The sequence below is a fragment of the Pleurodeles waltl genome, chromosome 11 (genome assembly GCF_031143425.1).
Source record: "Pleurodeles waltl isolate 20211129_DDA chromosome 11, aPleWal1.hap1.20221129, whole genome shotgun sequence".
Lineage (NCBI taxonomy): Eukaryota > Metazoa > Chordata > Amphibia > Caudata > Salamandridae > Pleurodeles > Pleurodeles waltl.
In genome coordinates this window covers 32,436,574-32,456,219 of record NC_090450.1, presented here as the reverse complement: position 1 = coordinate 32,456,219, position 19,646 = coordinate 32,436,574, and the positions used below count along the sequence as shown (strand labels likewise).

Below are 19,646 nucleotides of genomic sequence, written 5' to 3'. Positions count from 1 at the left end.
ATAGTCCGTCACAAACGTGATGGATATCCCATCCGCTGTATTACAATCTCCACAGGATATAATGGTATTGAATATGGCCGACGGCTATCTGTCATGTTTGTGATAGAGTTTTTCCCTACTCCCAGATCAAAGTCAGGCCCTATATGAACTATGGATGGTCTGTGGGCTGGGGCCAGTGGCTCAGTAGTCTCGAATCCGCTGAAGGGATCTATGCGTTACTTCATGGTTAAAGGCTCACATCGAGGTGAGTGCACTCAGGATTTCATCCTTCTAAGGTTGCTAATATGATTACTATTGAGTGGGACAATAGCAGACATTTGCTCTGTTTCAATAGAACCAACCAATCAATCAAAATGCTTTTTTGGGTTTGAGATTTCAAAACCTTAAAAGACCTATGTGATTGAAATCTCAAGAAATGCACAGATAAAACATTATAAAACATAGCATCAGTGAGCACTAATCATAGAACTCCTAAGTCAAGCACAATTAAAAAAAACAGATACCAGACCAGCACATAGACGGTCCACTCATTAACTGTGAAAATAACAAAGAAGGCCTGGACTGATTGACATTTCTTCCTATTAAAAGTGGCCTTAAGAAATGCATTCTAAGGTGCTTATAAATAGGTAAAAATAAAATAAAGGGCATAGGGGCATATTTGCAAGTCCCTTGCGCCTCCTTGCACTGCCCTAGCATCTTTTTTTTACGCTAAGACGTCATTAAGGAGGTATTTCTCCCACGCCAGATTTACAAAGTGGTGCAATGCTTGCAGCAAAGGGGGCGTTCCGCTGCAGGGAGGCACGACAAAATGTCACAGTGAAATTTACAAATTTCACTGCGCCATTTTTTCCGTCATTTTTAACACCTGCTCAAAGCAGGCGGTAAAGTTACGCACCCATTTCGTTCAATGGGCCCCCCTGTGCTTTGCTGCACTAATGTCAACAATTTTGCTGCTAGTGCAGCAAAGCACCACAATAGCATAAAAAATGTTGACACTGTTGTGCCAACGGCCGCCATTGGGCACCATATCATACATACGGCATAACTATGGTGTCATTAGGTGCCAGTAGGGGGCACAAGAAAAGTGGCCAGCATAGCTGATGCTCCACTTTCTTGTAAATATGCCCCATAGTATCTTGTTAAGATACTGAATCACAAATGAAGGGAGGACAATCAACATCACTAGACCAGCCCTTTGGAAAACCTAGAAGAGAACTATATTTAGCCTAAAATGGCCATTTCTGCCACGGCCCGCTTTTTGGTTAAACTTTCCCTTTGGGCACTATTTACGCTGCCCTCACTCTTGCCCTCTTTAGTTGCTTACCTGTTCTTGCTGTTTTCCTCTTTTCTTCTTTTTTCTTCCTTTTTTCTTTTCCTTGCCTTAGCCATGTTTTTTCTTCCCAAAAGTCTGTGTTCCTTTCCCTGCATGCTTTGCTCACTACCTTTCTATACTATGGCTATCTTTTCATTCACCTGAATGTGGTCTTTCCCAATACAAGATGGTGTCTTCAATATCTCCTGTATGTCACTTCCTGTTTTTCAGTATATAAGCACAAGTTGGTTTTCTGTTCCTTCCGTTGCAAACACTTCCTTCGTGGTTGTGCTCCTCGCTTCTGTATCCGTTGATTTTGGATTTCTCCTGTTCTTTTTCTGCCTGCAGTTTGTTCCAGTTCTTTTTTGTGCTTTTGTTCTTCTTTTTCCAGGAGACCTTGATTCTGAGATTTTTCCCACGTTGGATTTTTTCCTCTGGGACTCCTTCTAGAAGTTACGGCTTGCTTGGTGTTCTATTATCATCAGAACCGTGGCTACTGGAAAGGGTCACCCCTACCTTGGTCAATCCAGAACAAGCAAAAAAACAAGTGGTGCCCAGAGACTGGCTGATTATAGCGGTAAGAAGCACACAAGTCGGGACAATTTGAAACCTTGGGGAAAGAGGGGGATTCTCTCTCCTCCCATAACTGAGTAAGAAAAGCATCCTTTACCCAAGTGATATATAGTTTCATAATGCTTCTTGGGTTACTAAAAAGGGAGGGTCGACTTAGTTTAAGAAAGGTCTTCCTAAAATGGGAAACCCAATATATGGATAAAGCATTGTCCAGTCCTAGGCAGTCCATCAAAAACGTCCTATTGATCCCCAACTCAGGTTTGAGCCAAACAAACATCCACAAGATAAGAGGTCTAAGCCCTGACCCCAGATCTTCATGGTTACAAAAAAGTAGATGAGCTGCAAGGGGTTGCAAGAAGCCTTTGCATGAAGATATTCTCAACACATTGTGGGGTAGATATATTGGCTTCAACACATTGTAGTGTGTATTGGCATATCCTCATGTGTCACAACTATAAGATGCTATAGTCACAAATTAAGCTTTATAAATCTCAAGCATAGCCCGCACAACTTTACCCTAATCTGGCAGCAAAGTCCAAAACTGGAGCAATACTGTAGACAAAAACATGCCTCCTTTTCCTAATCAATGGTGACCAGGTATTGGGAGAGTCAAACAAGGTATCAAGGTAAGAAAAAGTTTCGACTTCAGTAAGTATATGTCCATTACATAGGTGGGTTCAGCTTTTGGTGTTTCTTGGGCCTGTAGTCAAGGCACAAGATTTAATGGAACTGATGCTTAAATCAGGAAAATCTATATGATCACTAAAATGTTCCAATGAAACTTTGAGGCCTTGAGCCATCTGAGATATTAAAACAGTATTGTCAGCGTATAAAAGAACTCAAGTAGGCTGACCTTGTGAAATACGCAGATTACTTCCACCAGCTAGTAGAACCTGCTCTGACTTGTTGACATAAAGGGTCTCATTAACGAGTCCCTATTGCCACCGGCGCATCAATTTCTGCAATGCCCCGGTGGTGCTGTGCCATTTTCCATATTTACAAGGGGGCACTGAACCACTTTTTTGTTGCTTAATGCTACCTTGTAAATATGGGCCCCTCTGACTCAGTTTTCTGAAGGCAAAGGGGTGTGCAATGGGGGTTCCACCACAACATCCATTTCTTTTGACGCTGCCCCAAATTTTCAAGGATTCATAAACCAGAGGAAGCACCAGAAACTAACACCACCCAAGGGGTAGCACTAGCATGGCGCAATACGGATAAATACTTGTATTTCTCTTCACTTTTTGCTCTTTCTATGTGTGCTGTGTTCTGCTGCACACATAGAAGGAGTAAATCGCCATTACAGATTGCTTTTGTGATTTGAAGATGTCACAGCACGGGGCTGGCAAATGTGGCGCAGCGCCATGCTCCGGCATTTCCTAGTAAATGAGGCTAAAAGAGTCAGAAAAAGGAGGGTCAGTGTGCAAAACTTGCCAGAATGCCTATTAAGTGAAATGTGCTCAGAGCATTCTTACAATGGGCCATATCCAGCAGAGGCACTCAAATGGAGATTTGATCACCAAGAAAAGTGATTATACGTTTGTCAATTCCCAAATCCAGCATTATCAGCTGGTTAACCCTATCTCTGTTAACCCTATCAAAAGCAGAGCTTAAGTCCATAAAGGCCGAGTGAATGGCTGCAGGTCTGGCCATAGTGTACTTGTTAAATAAAAGATACAAGTTTAAACATTGATCCACTGCGCCCTTATCTGTCCTAAACCATATTGAACATCAGACAGCACTCTACGGTCATTGGCCCAGGATGTTAGAGTAGATAAAAGCATTTTCCCTATCACTTCAATTTCAGAGTTCAAAGCATTCAGGCAATTGCACCAAGAGTCATTTCTCAAGCCCTTTAAATATATTGGGACAATGAATGAATTGGACCAGGAGCAAGGTAAACTATATTTGAGGGCCACATTGAGATACATAGTTAATATTGGTTCCCACAGAGATACACAGGACTTGATTAGGTCCATTGGAACCACATTTGAGCCAGGGGCCTTAGTGCTGGGAAAAGTAAGGATAGCATCTGTAACCTCCTTCCAGTCAAAAGATAGAGGGAAGCCCCCTTCAGATGTTAAAACACAGTGGATTCTATAGAGCCAACAGCTGAACAGGGTCTGCAATAGATGTAATATGTTTGACGCATGAATCATATCTAATATGCTGCGAAAGTGGACTACCCGAATCAGGATTAAATAAGGACCTGCTCACAATCTCCCAAATATTAGTGCTGGAACTGGAGGCACAGGCAGTCATAAGACCCTGTCAAGCCTCTTGTTTCAGAATGCCTTCGCTTTGCTTTAGAGTAGCTTTGTACAGAGTCTAAGGGGAGCAACTTTACATCTATCTCTTGGCTTTTCCATGAGGTCCATCAAGAGATAACCATGAGGCCTCGTGCAAGAACGTTCAAACCCTTTGACTAAAGAGAGCAAAAGTAGTCAAGAGGAGGTAAGAAGATCCACCAATGTTGTGACATAAGGTCAAATAACCTGAGAAGTTCCTCATCGGGGCAATGGAGATTGAGACATGATGTTAAAGCATCAGTGTACAGGTAAACAAATTACGATAAAAAAAATCTGTGTTTATATCCTTCCAAGTCTGCGTCTCTAATCGTGGGTGGTCACCTGCCCTTACGTCAAATGTTTAACAGGGTCTATATTATGCCTCCAACATAAGGCAGCAGTTAAATGGTTATGATCACTTCTAATATCACAGAGTGAATAAAGTGGTAGTGAGACCAGGGCAGTAGGGACAAAATAAAATCTATGATGGTGAAAGAGCCTTGTCCCATGGGCAGTATATTAGTGGCCAAGACTTTGTCTCACCCTCGCACAAAGCTGACAAATAATAATCATTCATTATACCATTACAAAGCTCACCCTGAGTAGTTTGCACTATGCAAAGTGAGTGGCTGAGAGAGAGAGAGAGAGAGAGAGAGAGAGAGAGAGAGAGAGATGTCTCATCTGTAAATCTACTCTTATGGCAAGGATGCAAATTAACATCACCCATCAAAATCACTGGGGTAAAAACACTGAGAGAATAAAAACACAGATTTGAGGATAATAACAGGTTCAACAGTAGATCACAAGCTATTGACATTATAAAAGTTAATAACAAACAGTCTACTAGAACTAGGAAAAACAACCGCAAGGCTAAGAGGTTAAGTAAACCATTGTCCAGCTTTTCTAATTTTCAGTTGACAGTAAGGGCAACTAAAGTCAAAAGACCCCCTTGGCCTTCCCTGATTAAGAGCTGCTTGCAGGGGCAAAAAAAAAGTCTCCATAACCATCCAGTAAAAATCTATCATCCAGCTTCCAGGACTCCTGGAGACTAATGATGCTAAAACCCTCAGAAAGGACCACCAGAAGGAATTGTCCTTAATGCCCACAATGCCTGAAATGTTCCAATGAAGAATAACAAGCATTTGGTTGGGATTGACAATACCATTGCTGCGCTGCAAGGGAATTGATTGCTGGGGTTCCAAGGTTAAAATAATAAAAGAGAGTTAATCAGTGGCATCCAAAGCCCTCAGTTCAAAATAAGTTGTAGTGGGTACATTCAACATGTTCCTTTGGGGTTGGACTGGAAAAATAGAAGAGATGTCGATATCATGCGATGCAGCTTTCAATCAAGCATTCAAATGGACATGTTTGTAAAAATACTCCAGCGACATTAGGATAAAGCCTGTGTCAGGGCCACGTTGCGCTGTCAGGGCCATTAGAACATCCTTTGAACATGCTGCATTGTTGAAACTCATACCGATGCAATCTCCAACCAAGATTTTAGGGCCTTTGCCCAACCAGGAGACCTGTCTGATCATAGAGATGCGATTAATTAAACCCCAATGTGAATCCAGCTGACCATTTAACTGGTGAGTTGCCTTGCTTCTAAGTTGGCTGTAATCTTACTTGAAGCTAGACTTCAAAATAGGAATATTGGTCGAAACTACGGCAAAGAGTGCAACTGCGGGGTTAGATCTAAGCGCATACAATCAGGGTAAGCCAAATCCACCCTATTCCCTGCAATGGAATCTCTATCTGGTCTGTTGCTCCCCTTGGTTGATGTGCGTGGAAGCATCAGGCATTCCCACACAGGAGGAGCCATATGCAGGGTCACTGATCTTAATTGTCGGCCCTTATTCTGCTGAACAGGAGCAGCATCAGTGGGCCCATTGGAAGGAGGCTTATGGTGAATTGTAGGGCAAAGGTCAGAAGTAGTTGTGGCAAGAGAAAGTACTAAAATTACTGTCAAGGGAAATCGGTGAGGCAGTATGAAGACCACTTAGAGCCTTTTCAATATTAGCAAGTCTGTCATGACATTCCTTAAAAGATTTCATAATTAGGTGTTCTATAGTCATCAGAGTGTTGCACAATTGGGAATGACAGGCAAGACTGGTATCTCTCTCGGCCTTGAGATTACATGGCGAAGCCTTGCCACGGGCCATAGCTTTTGGTCTTTCTTTTAGGTAGGTCACCAGGACCTGTGGTGATGGAGTCACCAGTCTGAGAAACAAGAGCATTAACAGTAAGCATGGAGCAAGAAGGAGCGTTCAGTAAATCAAGGGTGGGATTTGTGTGTGGATTTAGAGGATTCTTAGGGTGAGAAGCCAAAGGGGGAGACAAGGATATCAACACTAGGAGCACTAATGGTCAAACCCAGCTCTTCTTCTACAGTAGTATTCTCCTCAGTGATTGCCCCTACCTCAGGAGTTGAAAAAGTCAAAAATGTCAACCTGTTGTGAGCTCTGTCATGATAAGTAAGAACAGCTCTTCTTCTACAGTAGTATTCTCCTCAGTTATTGCCCCTGCCTCAGGAGTTGAAAAAGTCAAAATATTCAACCTATTGTGAGCTCTGTCATGATAAGTAAGAACCACAGAGGATTTCCACGTACTCATAGCACTGGCAGAGGCAAAAGACGGCGACAAAGAGGTAAGGCTAGTCTGATATCACATGGGCGAAGACGACCTGCTCCTGCCCAGGACTTTCCCCAAGTTGATGCCCGGGTGCGCCTCGTGTGTGTTCTGCACAGCAGGGTCAACTACAGGTGCTTTATAGCATGATCTCTGTGGCCCCTGCACCCTCTTGTAGCAGGGGCATCTGAAAAAACAGAGTCCAGCCCTAAAATGAAGTGTCTGTAACTCAACCTAACCAAAATACCTAGGGAGGAGAATGTGTGCTTTATAAATATGCATTTTCTAGTTTTACATTTGTTAGACCTGGCATCTTTGGCATGGTTTCCCTTGTCTTTTTGCCTCTGCTTCCTGTATTTCTAACTGTGTGCTGGGCTTCGTTTTTGCTGGTTTTGGTACTCTGGGCACTTCACCACTGCTGACCAGTGCTAAAGTGAAAGTTGTCTCTGTGTAAACTGTATGTGTAATTGGCTTTTCCATGATTGGCATATTTGATTTACTAGTAAGTCCCTAGAAAAGTACACTAGAGGTACCCAGGGCCTGTAAATCAAATGCTACTAGTGGGCCTGCAGCACTGATTGTGCCACTCACAAGAGCAGCCCTGTAAACATGGCTCAGACATGCCACCACAGTGTCTGTTTGTGCAGTTTTAAACTGCCAATTTTCCCTGGCAAGTGTACCCACTTGCCAGGCCCAAACCTTCCCTTTCTGTACATGTAAGGCACCCCTAAGGTAGGCCCTAGGTAGCCCCATGGACAGGGTACAGTGTAAGTTAAAGGTAGGACATGTACTGATGTGTTTTACATGTCGTGCAATAATGCCAAATTTGGTTTTCACTATTGCAAGGCCTGTCTCTTCCATAGGTTAACATGGGGACTGCTTTTAAAGACCTTTAAGTGCAGTTTCCCATTGGGAGCAGCTAGAGATATGGGGCCAGATGTATCAAAGTACCATTTAGCATTTCCTAAATAGTGAATTTTCAGAAATCGCTATTTGAGAAATGCAAAATGGTATGTAAGAAAATAGCGATTCCCTAATAGCGATTTCCTAAAATTTGCAATAGCTATTAGGGACTGGGACGCCATTCATCCCTATAGGCCTGAAGGCCCATAGGTTCGAATGGTTTTGCATTTCCTAATTTGCAAATTCCTTTTTAGGAATTTGCAACTTCGGTAATGCAAATACAAAGGTGCTGGGGGCCAAAGGCCCCCTTTGATGCACTCCCCCCCAACAAATGTGCATATGTGTACGCAACATGGCACTTTAAAAAATGCATTTTTAATATATTTTGTAAAATTGTACAAGGTAACCACCAACTTGGAGTTGGTGGTAATAGAATTTCCTAAATGCCCTGTTCGCATTTAGGAAATGCATGATACATGTGCATAGGTAATCGCAAATAGGTATTCCCTATTTGCGATTTCCTATTTAGGGAATTGCAAATTGAGATTTCCTATTGGGAGTCACAATTTTAAGGGATCACTGAAAATTGGAATTCACTAAAATTGCACTGCTATGCCTTTCATACATCGTAAAAGGCGATTTTGCATTTGCAAATGGTGGAAACTTGCGATTCGCTCCGTTTGCGAATGCAAAATGTCTTGATACATCTGGCCCATGGAGTTTGCGGTCTCTGAACTCACTATTTAGAAATACACCTTTTGGTAAAGTTTGTTGTTAGATTGTCAGGTTGAAAATGCCACTTGCAGAAAGTGGGCATTTTCTTGCTTATCCATTCTGTGGCTCTGCCTGCAAATGGAATCCACATCTGGGTTACACTGACAGTTGGGCTGTTTGTGAATTCCCTCTAGACAGTGACAGAAAGGGAGCTGGGCTATAGCCTGCATATCCTGATGAGTCTCCTGGGTAGAGTGGGGAGGGAGGAGCTGACACTTACACCTGAAAGGGCTGTGCCTGTCCTCACACAATGCCGTCTCCAACCCCCTGTTGTGTGTGTGTGGCCAGGCCGGGGCAAGGCAGGATCTTGTGAACAACAGAGACTTCTTTGAAGTTTGTCCACTTCAAAGGCAGAAAGGGGTATAAGTAGTGGACCCAAAACCCCAGACCTTTGGATTACTTCTGGACCAAGAGGAACCTCTGCCAAGGAGAAGAGCTGAAGCGCTGGAAGAGGAGTACTGTTCCTTTGCCTGTGAGTGTGCTTTGCTGGGTTGGCCTGCAGTTGCTGCTTCTGCCTTTTGGGAGGACAAAGAGTGGACTTTGCTATGTTTTCTTGCTTGTGAAATGTCTCCAAGGGCTTGACCTGAGCTAGCCCCTGTTCTGAAGACTCATGGCGATCAAATACTTTCTCTGCCAGCACCTGGACACTCTTGCTGAGACTTCTACCCTACCAAATAGTGCCTAATCTAGTCCCTGGGCCCTTGAAAGGAGAAGCTGGTGTAACAAAGACTGAAATTCACGCACAGGAGCCGTGCAGGAGAAAAATCAATGCAGCACCTCCTTCGCAGCTGAAAAATCGATGCACCACCTGCATCGTGGCTGGAAAATTGACTCAACACCCGTGTGCAGCTGCTAAAATCGACTCATCACCCACCCAGGGCAATTCTCCGCCATCGTGCTCTGGAATTTCATATGCATCATCGCTGGGTGTCAAAATCATCGGGAACCTGTGCGGACCCAAGGTTTCCCACCTGGAAATCGACGCATCACTCTTCTGTGAGAGAGAAAAACGACTCATTGCTGCCCGACCAAAGAAGAAACGACGATCTGGCTCACTTGTGAGTAAGGAATCGATGAATCGCTGACTTTTCCAATGCACACTCACCCATGCAGCTTTATTTTTGACGCAAACCAGTTACTTTCTGTAAAAACAACACATCCATTGATTTCCATGGATTGAGACTCTTTTTACTTTAACAGTTCATAAGTTTGTTTGTATAGGTTGGATATTTGTCGTTTTGGTCCTGTTTGAATTAGATAAATATTGGATATTTTTCTAAACTGGTGTTGTGTCACTTTTGTGGTGTTTTCACTCTATTGCTGTGTGTGTTAGTACAAATACTTTACACATTGCCTTTGAGCTAAGCCTGACTGGTTGTGCCAAGCTACCAAGGGGGTGAGCAGGGGTTGTCTTAGGAGTGTAACTCCCTTACCCTGACTAGAGTGAAGATCCCTGCTTGGACATCTCTTTAAAAAAATGCATTATTCATGACTCAACATTCACCCTTTGCTTAGATTCTCAGTTCTGGCATAACAACATAGAACTGTTACCAGTTCCTTAAAACTACACAGAGTTGGCTCTGCTCACAAGCATATTAATCTCTCACCTCATCCTACTGAAGAGTGACCACATTTTGAAAACTAAAAATGGGGAGAGTAGGACAACAAGTTTGCATTGGCAAAGGGGTTCAAGAGGCTTAATTGACAGCGTTCAGAGATCATAGACATCGGACCACTATGTAGACTCAAATACAATTGCTACACACTTTCATCTGTGTTTGCTAAGTTGCTTTATGCTTGAGTCTACTAATTCTGCACTGGAACACAGTTTTCAGTTGATTATTTGAGAACTGTCTGTGTCAGCAAAATTACTACCTTCCAGGAGGTCTTCGTGAAAGCAGCAGTAAAACTAAATGCAGTGATGTTGGTACCTACTCCTTCTACATCAGTGATATTTGAGACACTTCACCAACACTCAGCATCCAGACCACCCCTTCCATTAGTGCCAGACCTTCTAGAGCCAGAGTGGACAGAGTGCAAACTAACTGCCAAACACAGACCACATTTCTAACAACATTTAACACATCTCTTTAAAAAAATGCATTATTCATGACTCAACATTCACCCTTTGCTTAGATTCTCAGTTCTGGCATAACAACATAGAACTGTTACCAGTTCCTTAAAACTACACAGAGTTGGCTCTGCTCACAAGCATATTAATCTCTCACCTCATCCTACTGAAGAGTGACCACATTTTGAAAACTAAAAATGGGGAGAGTAGGACAACAAGTTTGCATTGGCAAAGGGGTACAAGAGGCTTAATTGACAGCGTTCAGAGATCTTAGACATCGGACCACTATGTAGACTCAAATACAATTGCTACACACTTTCATCTGTGTTTGCTAAGTTGCTTTATGCTTGAGTCTACTAATACTGCACTGGAACACAGTTTTCAGTTGATTATTTGAGAACTGTCTGTGTCAGCAAATCTGCAATGCCTGGTCAATCTATCCTAGTGGCTGCTTGCTATTTCCTTCCACCATCCCAGAAGTGCTTCCACTGGAATGCATGCAGAACAATTTTGTGTCTGAAAAGTAGGCTCCATCATCACACTGCTTTGTCTTGCTTCAGTCGGTGTAAGAAATTGAGTCATTGGTAGAGGGGTGTGGAAACTTCAGGATTTCACCTTTTCTTCTTGGAGGAGCTCCAATTGATGCCTGCCAAGGGTCCAGGACCTGAGAAGGTGCATCAGGGATCAGACTAATTCCAACAGATGCCTGCAGTGCTCAAGCAAGTCCAGTTGCAGCTGGATGGTTGCAGTGAGGCCTCTGAAGCTTGCTGTGTCTCTGTAGCTCACATAGGTCAGTCAACTGACCCTTGGAGTCACTCTGGGTAGCCTAGGATGAAGGCAAGCAGATCTAATCTTCCTTCTCAGACAACGAAGCAGTCCTTCAAGCAGCAGGGCAGTCCTGAATCTTACATAGGTCCAGGAAAGTTGTGATGAGTGGCCCTAGCAATCCAATATTTATACCTGTTGCCAGCCTTTGTGTGGGAGACTCACTGTCCTACCTCCACATCTAGTTATGAAAAGTTCTCTCTTAGGGGATCTCCATTGATAGTCGTACGAACTGAATATGAACGCCCTCGTGCATGGACCCTGGAGCACTTTTTCACAATATATCTTCTTAAGTGCAGATGTTTGCCTTTCTTCGGGAAGGCCTCCAGAGTAACTTAAAAGAAAAAAAAAACACTATGCAGCCTATAGGAACGGGCTGCAGTGGCCCAATTCTTCATCTTGTACTTAAAAAAAGGGCGAGGAGAATCATATGGGTGTATAATTTAACTTAGATGTTTTTGTAAAACAGCTTATATTTCTTTCACAAACCCTTTTTTTGTTAAAGTACCAAGATGAAGGGAGGTAGGACAGTGTAGCCTCATAGGCTGTGTTTATGTGAGTTAAAAATGGAGACTGGCTTTAAGGACCTAGAGACCACCAGTATCCCATTACGTTCAGAAGGTGATAGTTGTTTCAGTTCTTTTTCCTGTCTCCTGCTGACATGATATTGGAGCACTGAACTCAGCCTTTTCTCTTCAAAATTCACTAGTGACATTTTGTTGACAGCAACTTCATTCAAACTATTTCTTCTCTCTCTTACATTTTATGTCATTTTCTGACAGGAATTTGTGGTATTTTGCCAGTAAAATTGGCATCCTTATTGGACAACTGCCCTGCCTGTGGTAGGAAGAAGGCCAAATCGGACCCTCCTGATGTTTGCCTCATTTGGCTTACAGCAAGCCATGGTCCTGAAGACTGTCATTACTGCAGGATGTTTTCAAGGCGTACCCTGAGAGAAAGAGAGAACATTCACCTGCATGGCATGGAAGAACGGCGTAGGCAGAAAACAGAATCTGAAGGTGGGACTTCAGTGCAAAGAGAGGGTCAGTCCCCTACACGGGCTCTGCAGTCTATCTCTGGAAGACGTGGAAGGTCCAACAACTGGGTACCAGCCTGTAAAAGACATCTTTCCCCCCTCGCCATTGACAGGATCGACACTAAGACAAGGTACGGTGCCAGCTTGCTCACCCTCAAGGGCTGGATCAGCATCAAAGAAGAGACGGAGGTTGGCGTCAAAGACTCATAAGCTTTTGACACATAGGAGGAGGTCGGCATCGAGGGGTAGGTTTACGTCGAGGCCTGGAGACCTATCTATGTCGAGTAGTGGTTTGCCGTCGAGGTGTCAACGGAGATCGTCATAGAGGAGCAGTTCGACATTGAGACACCACTGGTGGCCAATGTAGAGGAGCATATCAATTTCCAGGACATGACAGAAAAAAGGGGGAGATGCATTTCTATATCACCAGGCTGTAATTACTCCAGGATGTACTCTCCAACTTCACCGATAATCTTACCAGACTCACCTTCACCACCACCATCTCGCCTCCACCACCACCACCCTTCTCCCCATTCAGTGCCACTTGCACAAGCGCCAATACCTCCACATGTGGAACCACCTCTCCTGTGGCTGCGGTCACGTTCCTGAACACACCATTGTTCACACCACAGGTGCCACAGATCCAGGCGTTCGTTGTCCCATCCACCCACAAGAGAATCTCACCATTCACAGTTGCTCATATAGATCAAGAACACGATCAAGGTCTAGACATCATTCTAGGTATATGTCTTCAACTTCTACAGGATGCTATTTGCCTCCACTATCAGACTCTCCCCCACCTCATGTCTCTCTGATGGATGAGATTACTACCTTCCAGGAGGTCTTCGTGAAAGCAGCAGTAAAACTAAATGCAGTGATGTTGGTACCTACTCCTTCTACATCACTGATATTTGAGACACTTCACCAACACTCAGCATCCAGACCACCCCTTCCATTAGTGCCAGACCTTCTAGAGCCAGCAATGGAACTGTTTTTCACTGGCCTCAACTGAGTCTGCTCCGTCAAAGCTGCAAAAGAAATATAGATCTCCAAGGCAGGATCTACTTTTCCTCTGTTCAGACCCATCTCCAGACTCGGTAGTCAGACTGGAAGCCAAGAAACACCATACCACAACACCTACCTCTTCGGTCCTACCAGAAAAAGAGAGCAAGAAGTTGGATTCTGTAAGCAGCAAAGTATGTAGCACGGCTGCAACCACCATAAAAGCGGCCAGTGCTACTGCCCTTCTCAGCAGATACGACAGGACATTGTGGGAGTCAATCCAGAAATTTGCCCAAGACCTACCCAGGGACAAAGAGTAAGACTTTCTGGAGCAGTCAATGAAGGCTTGATGGTGTCAAACCAAATATTTAGTTCTGCAGCTGATTCCTCCTTGTTGGCAGCTCATAAATATTGTCATGGCATGGCCTGGCGCAGCCATTCTTGGCTTCATCTACATCTCGAAATAAGGATCCCCAATCTTCCCTTTTTCAGGATGGCTCAATTGAAATCCAAGCTGGACACCCTTAAGGTGGTTGGCCTTGAAAAGCCAAAAGAGCAAGAAAAGTCTTCTACGCCCTACCAGCGGTAGTAATACCGTCAGAGAGTTCAACCCCCTCACTGGTATCAAGGTCACCAGCAACTTCAAAAACAAGGATCTTATTCACAGCAGTGAAGTCAGCCTTGGGGAAGATTCACCCAACAACTGGCCCAAGAAGGAAAGTTTACAACAGGAACAAAACCCTGGATCTTTCCTTTTCCCTCTTACGCTACCCACTTTCTGGCAGAGTGACAAGAAATCACAAAAGAAGCCTGAGTACTGAAAATTATTTGGCATGTGTATTGTCTCAAGTTCATAAGTCCTCCTCTGACCATTAGAGCAAAACCATCCAATCACCACTTGCAACTGCTAAGATCACAAATCAACATCTTGCTTCAGAAACATGCAGAAGAGGCCATTTCTCAGCAACAACGGGTAACAGGCATTTATTCCAGATAATTTCTGGTAAAGAAAAAAGGCAAAAATGAATTCAGAAATTGGCCAACAAATGGATTTGGCAAGAAAAGTTCTGGATGCTGGCATTACATCAAATCTATTCACAAGTACACCAGTGAGATTGTATCTGGTCCATCGACCTTCAAGATGCACATATTCATATACCAATCACCAGAAAACATCAAAAGTTCTTGAGGTTTGTGGTGGGGCAGAATCATTATCAGTATCACACCTAGAGTCAGATCCCAGAACATTCTCGAAGTGCATGGCAGTAGGGGGCGTACACCTCAGAAAACCTGAGACTTTGTCTCCCCATACTTAGATGATATGCTCATAAAGGAGTCGACTTCTGAAGAAGCCCAACTTCATTCCAACTCAACCTGCAATCTTCTTCAAAGGTTGGGGTTTCATGCCAACCACAGCAAGTCCACACCTACCCCGGTTCAAACTTTGCATTACTCGGGAGAGTTCATCAACACCTTTCAGGCAAAAGTGTGTCTTTTTCTTATCTATCTTTCACAATTCTAACTGTCTCATGAAAGTCTTTCATCCAACAATGAAGTTGTCTCTTCTCAGCTCAATGCCCTCCTGCATCTTCTTTACTTCAGAACAAACAAAACAAAATGAAATGTAGATTTATATAGTGCAGCTTATCACGAGTGAGGGTCTTAAGGCCTTGTCCGTGGGCATGGGGAGATTATGTGATTTGCCCAGAATTGCAGGACTTTGGGCCAATGCCGAGGCTCGAACCTGGGTCTCCAGCTCCCGAGGTGGTCGCTCCGGCCTCTGCACTACATCCTGACCCATCTACCATCTCCATGCCCATCTCCACATGCAGCATCCCCAAAAATGTCTTGGGGGCCAGTGGGACCAACTAACAGGCAACTGGGAGGACACGATCAAGTTGTCCCTTCATGCAAAACTGTCCCTGAAATGGTGGTGCTCTCCAGGCTATCTCCTTTGTCCCCTGCAAGGAATGCCTTTTAACTAACATTTCCCCTCTCAAATCAGTCATAGATGCATCACTACTAGAATGGGGAGCCCTCGTGGATCACTTCCAAATTTAGGGCACATGGTATCAGAGAGAGATGACCTATCACATCAGTCTCTCTGGGGTCCTTGCAGTTCATCTAGTGCTCAAAGCCTTTTGCCTATCAGTCACAACCCAGACCCTGCTTCTTCAGACAGACAATACAACAACCATGTACTACCTCAACAAGCGGGGGAAACGAGTTCCAGGCCCTTGTCACACAAGGTCCAGAAAATTTGGAAATTGTTGATAGCCCGAAACGAACAGATCATGGCGACTCACCCCCCAGGTGTGCAGAATACTCAAGCAGATGCTCTCAGAAGAGTTCTGAAAGAAAACCAGGAATGGGTCCTGCACAACAACATTGTTCAAAACATTTTCAGACTGTGGGCATGCCAACCATACAGGGAGTGCAGAATTATTAGGCAAGTTGTATTTTTGAGGATTAATTTTATTATTGAACAACAACCATGTTCTCAATGAACCCAAAAAACTCATTAATATCAAAGCTGAATATTTTTGGAAGTAGTTTTTAGTTTGTTTTTAGTTTTAGCTATGTTAGGGGGATATCTGTGTGTGCAGGTGACTATTACTGTGCATAATTATTAGGCAACTTAACAAAAAAAAATATATACCCATTTCAATTATTTATTATTACCAGTGAAACCAATATAACATCTCAACATTCACAAATATACATTTCTGACATTCAAAAACAAAACAAAAACAAATCAGTGACCAATATAGCCACCTTTCTTTGCAAGGACACTCAAAAGCCTGCCATCCATGGATTCTGTCAGTGTTTTGATCTGTTCACCATCAACTTTGCGTGCAGCAGCAACCACAGCCTCCCAGACACTATTCAGAGAGGTGTACTGTTTTCCCTCCTTGTAAATCTCACATTTGATGATGGACCACAGGTTCTCAATGGGGTTCAGATCAGGTGAACAAGGAGGCCATGTCATTAGATTTCCTTCTTTTATACCCTTTCTTGCCAGCCACGCTGTGGAGTACTTGGACGCGTGTGATGGAGCATTGTCCTGCATGAAAACCATGTTTTTCTTGAAGGATGCAGACTTCTTCCTGTACCACTGCTTGAAGAAGGTGTCTTCCAGGAACTGGACTGGGAGTTGAGCTTGACTCCATCCTCAACCCGAAAAGGCCCCACAAGCTCATCTTTGATGATACCAGCCCAAACCAGTACTCCACCTCCACCTTGCTGGCGTCTGAGTCGGACTGGAGCTCTCTGCCCTTTACCAATCCAGCCACGGGCCCATCCATCTGGCCCATCAAGACTCACTCTCATTTCATCAGTCCATAAAACCTTAGAAAAATCAGTCTTGAGATATTTCTTGGCCCAGTCTTGACGTTTCAGCATGTGTGTCTTGTTCAGTGGTGGTCGTCTTTCAGCCTTTCTTACCTTGGCCATGTCTCTGAGTATTGCACACCTTGTGCTTTTGGGCACTCCAGTGATGCTGCAGCTCTGAAATATGGCCAAACTGGTGGCAAGTGGCATCGTGGCAGCTGCACGCTTGACTTTTCTCAGTTCATGGGCAGTTATTTTGCGCCTTGGTTTTTCCACACGCTTCTTGCGACCCTGTTGACTATTTTGAATGAAACGCTTGATTGTTCGATGATCACGCTTCAGAAGCTTTGCAATTTTAAGAGTGCTGCATCCCTCTGCAAGATATCTCACTATTTTTGACTTTTCTGAGCCTGTCAAGTCCTTCTTTTGACCCATTTTGCCAAAGGAAAGGAAGTTGCCTAATAATTATGCACACCTGATATAGGGTATTGATGTCATTAGACCACACCCCTTCTCATTACAGAGATGCACATCACCTAATATGCTTAATTGGTAGTAGGCTTTCGAGCCTATACAGCTTGGAGTAAGACAACATGCATAAAGAGGATGATGTGGTCAAAATACTCATTTGCCTAATAATTCTGCACTCCCTGTAGACTTGTTTGCCACCACAGAAAACAGTAGTCAGAATAAAATTGCCAGACCTGCCTATAGCATAATGTCTTAGGTTGTGTCTTCACACATACATCCAACATTGTATGGGTAGATGACACCCTTTGTCCAATATTAATAAAGTTCCCAGCTTTGCTGAGTTACTATAAGAGCAAATCGGGGCTATCGACTCAACTTTCAATTGATTCCGTGTCACATATTATTGCTGCACTAATGACAATCACACATAGAAATGATTCACTGAGATTCCCAAATAATTATTACCGCAACACTACCATGTAGAGACTGAACAATAGGGTTGCTGAAAATGTTAAATAATCAGAATTGGTTGGGATTTTAGGGGTGGTTTCTCAGATTTCTAGAGTCAGCCACCCTCACCTAAGCAGTGTGTTCATTTGGACTTGTTAGATTAATTTAGCATGAGGGATGTTTCATTGATGTGGGACATGTGAGGACAAAGTGTTTCTGGGGCCGTGTAGTACATTATGTAATTACTAGCTTAATTATTTCATTGACAGGTATGGCTTTTATAATGTTAATCCTCACAGGAAGTTTGGACTATGGTTGAAGGGCTGTGTTGTAAGAATGGCTAGAGTTGTTTTAATCATTTAAAACTTTATTTAAAAAGACTGTGATCAATGCTACGTCTAGTTCTTAGAAATGGGTGTTCTGGATAACATGCACAAACATTGCAGTTTCACAAATGTACTCAAATTGAATATATCAAAGAACATTCACTCTGTGTTACTATCTAATGGCAATTCCTTCTGATGCAATGGGTTATTGTTATCAATGATGGAGAATGGATGGTCAGTGTTGAAGGCATTTGAATATCCATGTACAAATGACATATCAGGGTAGGATACTGGTCAGAAGGTGAGGATAGCTGGTCTGATGAGACTTATCACAACCTGCTGGGATCAAATTCAGCTCATGGAAATTTACTAGCTTTAGACATTATTATGGGAGAATTTGACTTCAAAGTTAGTTGTTGGGTTGATGCAACATATAAAAACAAATCAGATGTAGGATGTTACATCAAAGTTAGTTGTTGGGTTTAAGTACCTTGTAAAAGAAAAGCAGATGCTTTCTTGAATACATACTTAACATTTCCTTAGACTGACTCCTCTAATCCATTCTAGTGTGGGCTTCCGTGCCTCAAATATTTGTATCACTATTTATCATTTCAGTCACATGCCACAGCACTAACACTCTCCTTTCCATCCCTGGTCAGGTCATCGTGTGTGTTTGGGAGAACAGCTCGCCAGGACTGTAAACTTCCTCTTCTTCACCAACCTGCTGCGAGCCTACACGTTACAACTCCCTGAAGGAGTGAAACAAGCTAGCTTGGATTACCAATTGAGGTCCACTGTGAAACCCCTCCCCTTTGAAATGTGCGCAGTGCCACGCTAGAGAGTGCTACCTTGTGCACAATTTGCATGTATAGAATATGAAATTATGATGCTGAACATTAGATAGAGTAGAACCTTTATAGTTAAGGACCAAAGTAGGAGACATATTCCATAATTAGAAATTATGATCTCACTATGGTGATATGAGTGATTTAATAATTAGGGTCCGCTGTGTATAAATTTAACTGATCTTTCAAATGACAATGGAACTGTCCAGTTGCAATCATATACTTATTCTGATAATTAGGAGTTTGTAAAAAGGTGAAGAAAAGAGCAATAGTACAGGTAGTTTGTTGTTAATGCACCCATGCACTGAGATAACTTCAGGAAAATGATTTGGCCTGTATTTTCAATTTCTAATTTAGCTACTGATTCCTTAGGGATAGTAATAATTAGAACTTTTTCTAACTATGAGAATGGGTGTGGCAGTTTGTATCTGTTTTTACAAATGATTAAATCATATGTCATTATTTCCATTGGCCTTCTATGATGTATTTATTTGTGAATTTATGCACTTGCATAATAATGTATTTATTTGTTTCACTGCATATCCATGCACATATGGGAGAGAGTATTTTGAAGAGTAATGATTTACATGAGAAGAAGTCATGGTACAAAAGATGTTTGGGGTGATTTACATATGTTATATTCAAAGGCTTGTATAGTGAAAACCTAGAAACTACACAATTACATAATGACCAAAGCGAGGGTGAACCGAAGGTTAGACATCAACTTGAAAAATCATTTTTTTCAGCAATTTGTAAAACCTATGATGATCCTCCCTTAGACTATCCTATGAATTCCAAGCATGTGTCCCCTT

The 19,646-nt window shown here is 43.0% G+C and overlaps 1 protein-coding gene across 1 annotated transcript in view; it reads left to right on the top strand.

The window, feature by feature from the left end:
- Nucleotides 1–19,302, top strand: part of LOC138265307 (cytochrome P450 2J4-like) — a 213,237-nt gene extending 193,935 nt beyond the window's left edge. Inside the window, exon 10 of the mRNA XM_069212915.1 lies at nt 18,649–19,302. Coding sequence (XP_069069016.1) covers nt 18,649–18,827 — 179 coding nt within the window. The 3' untranslated portion in view covers nt 18,828–19,302. The remainder of the gene's footprint in view (nt 1–18,648) is intronic.
- Nucleotides 19,303–19,646: the final 344 nt, after the last annotated feature.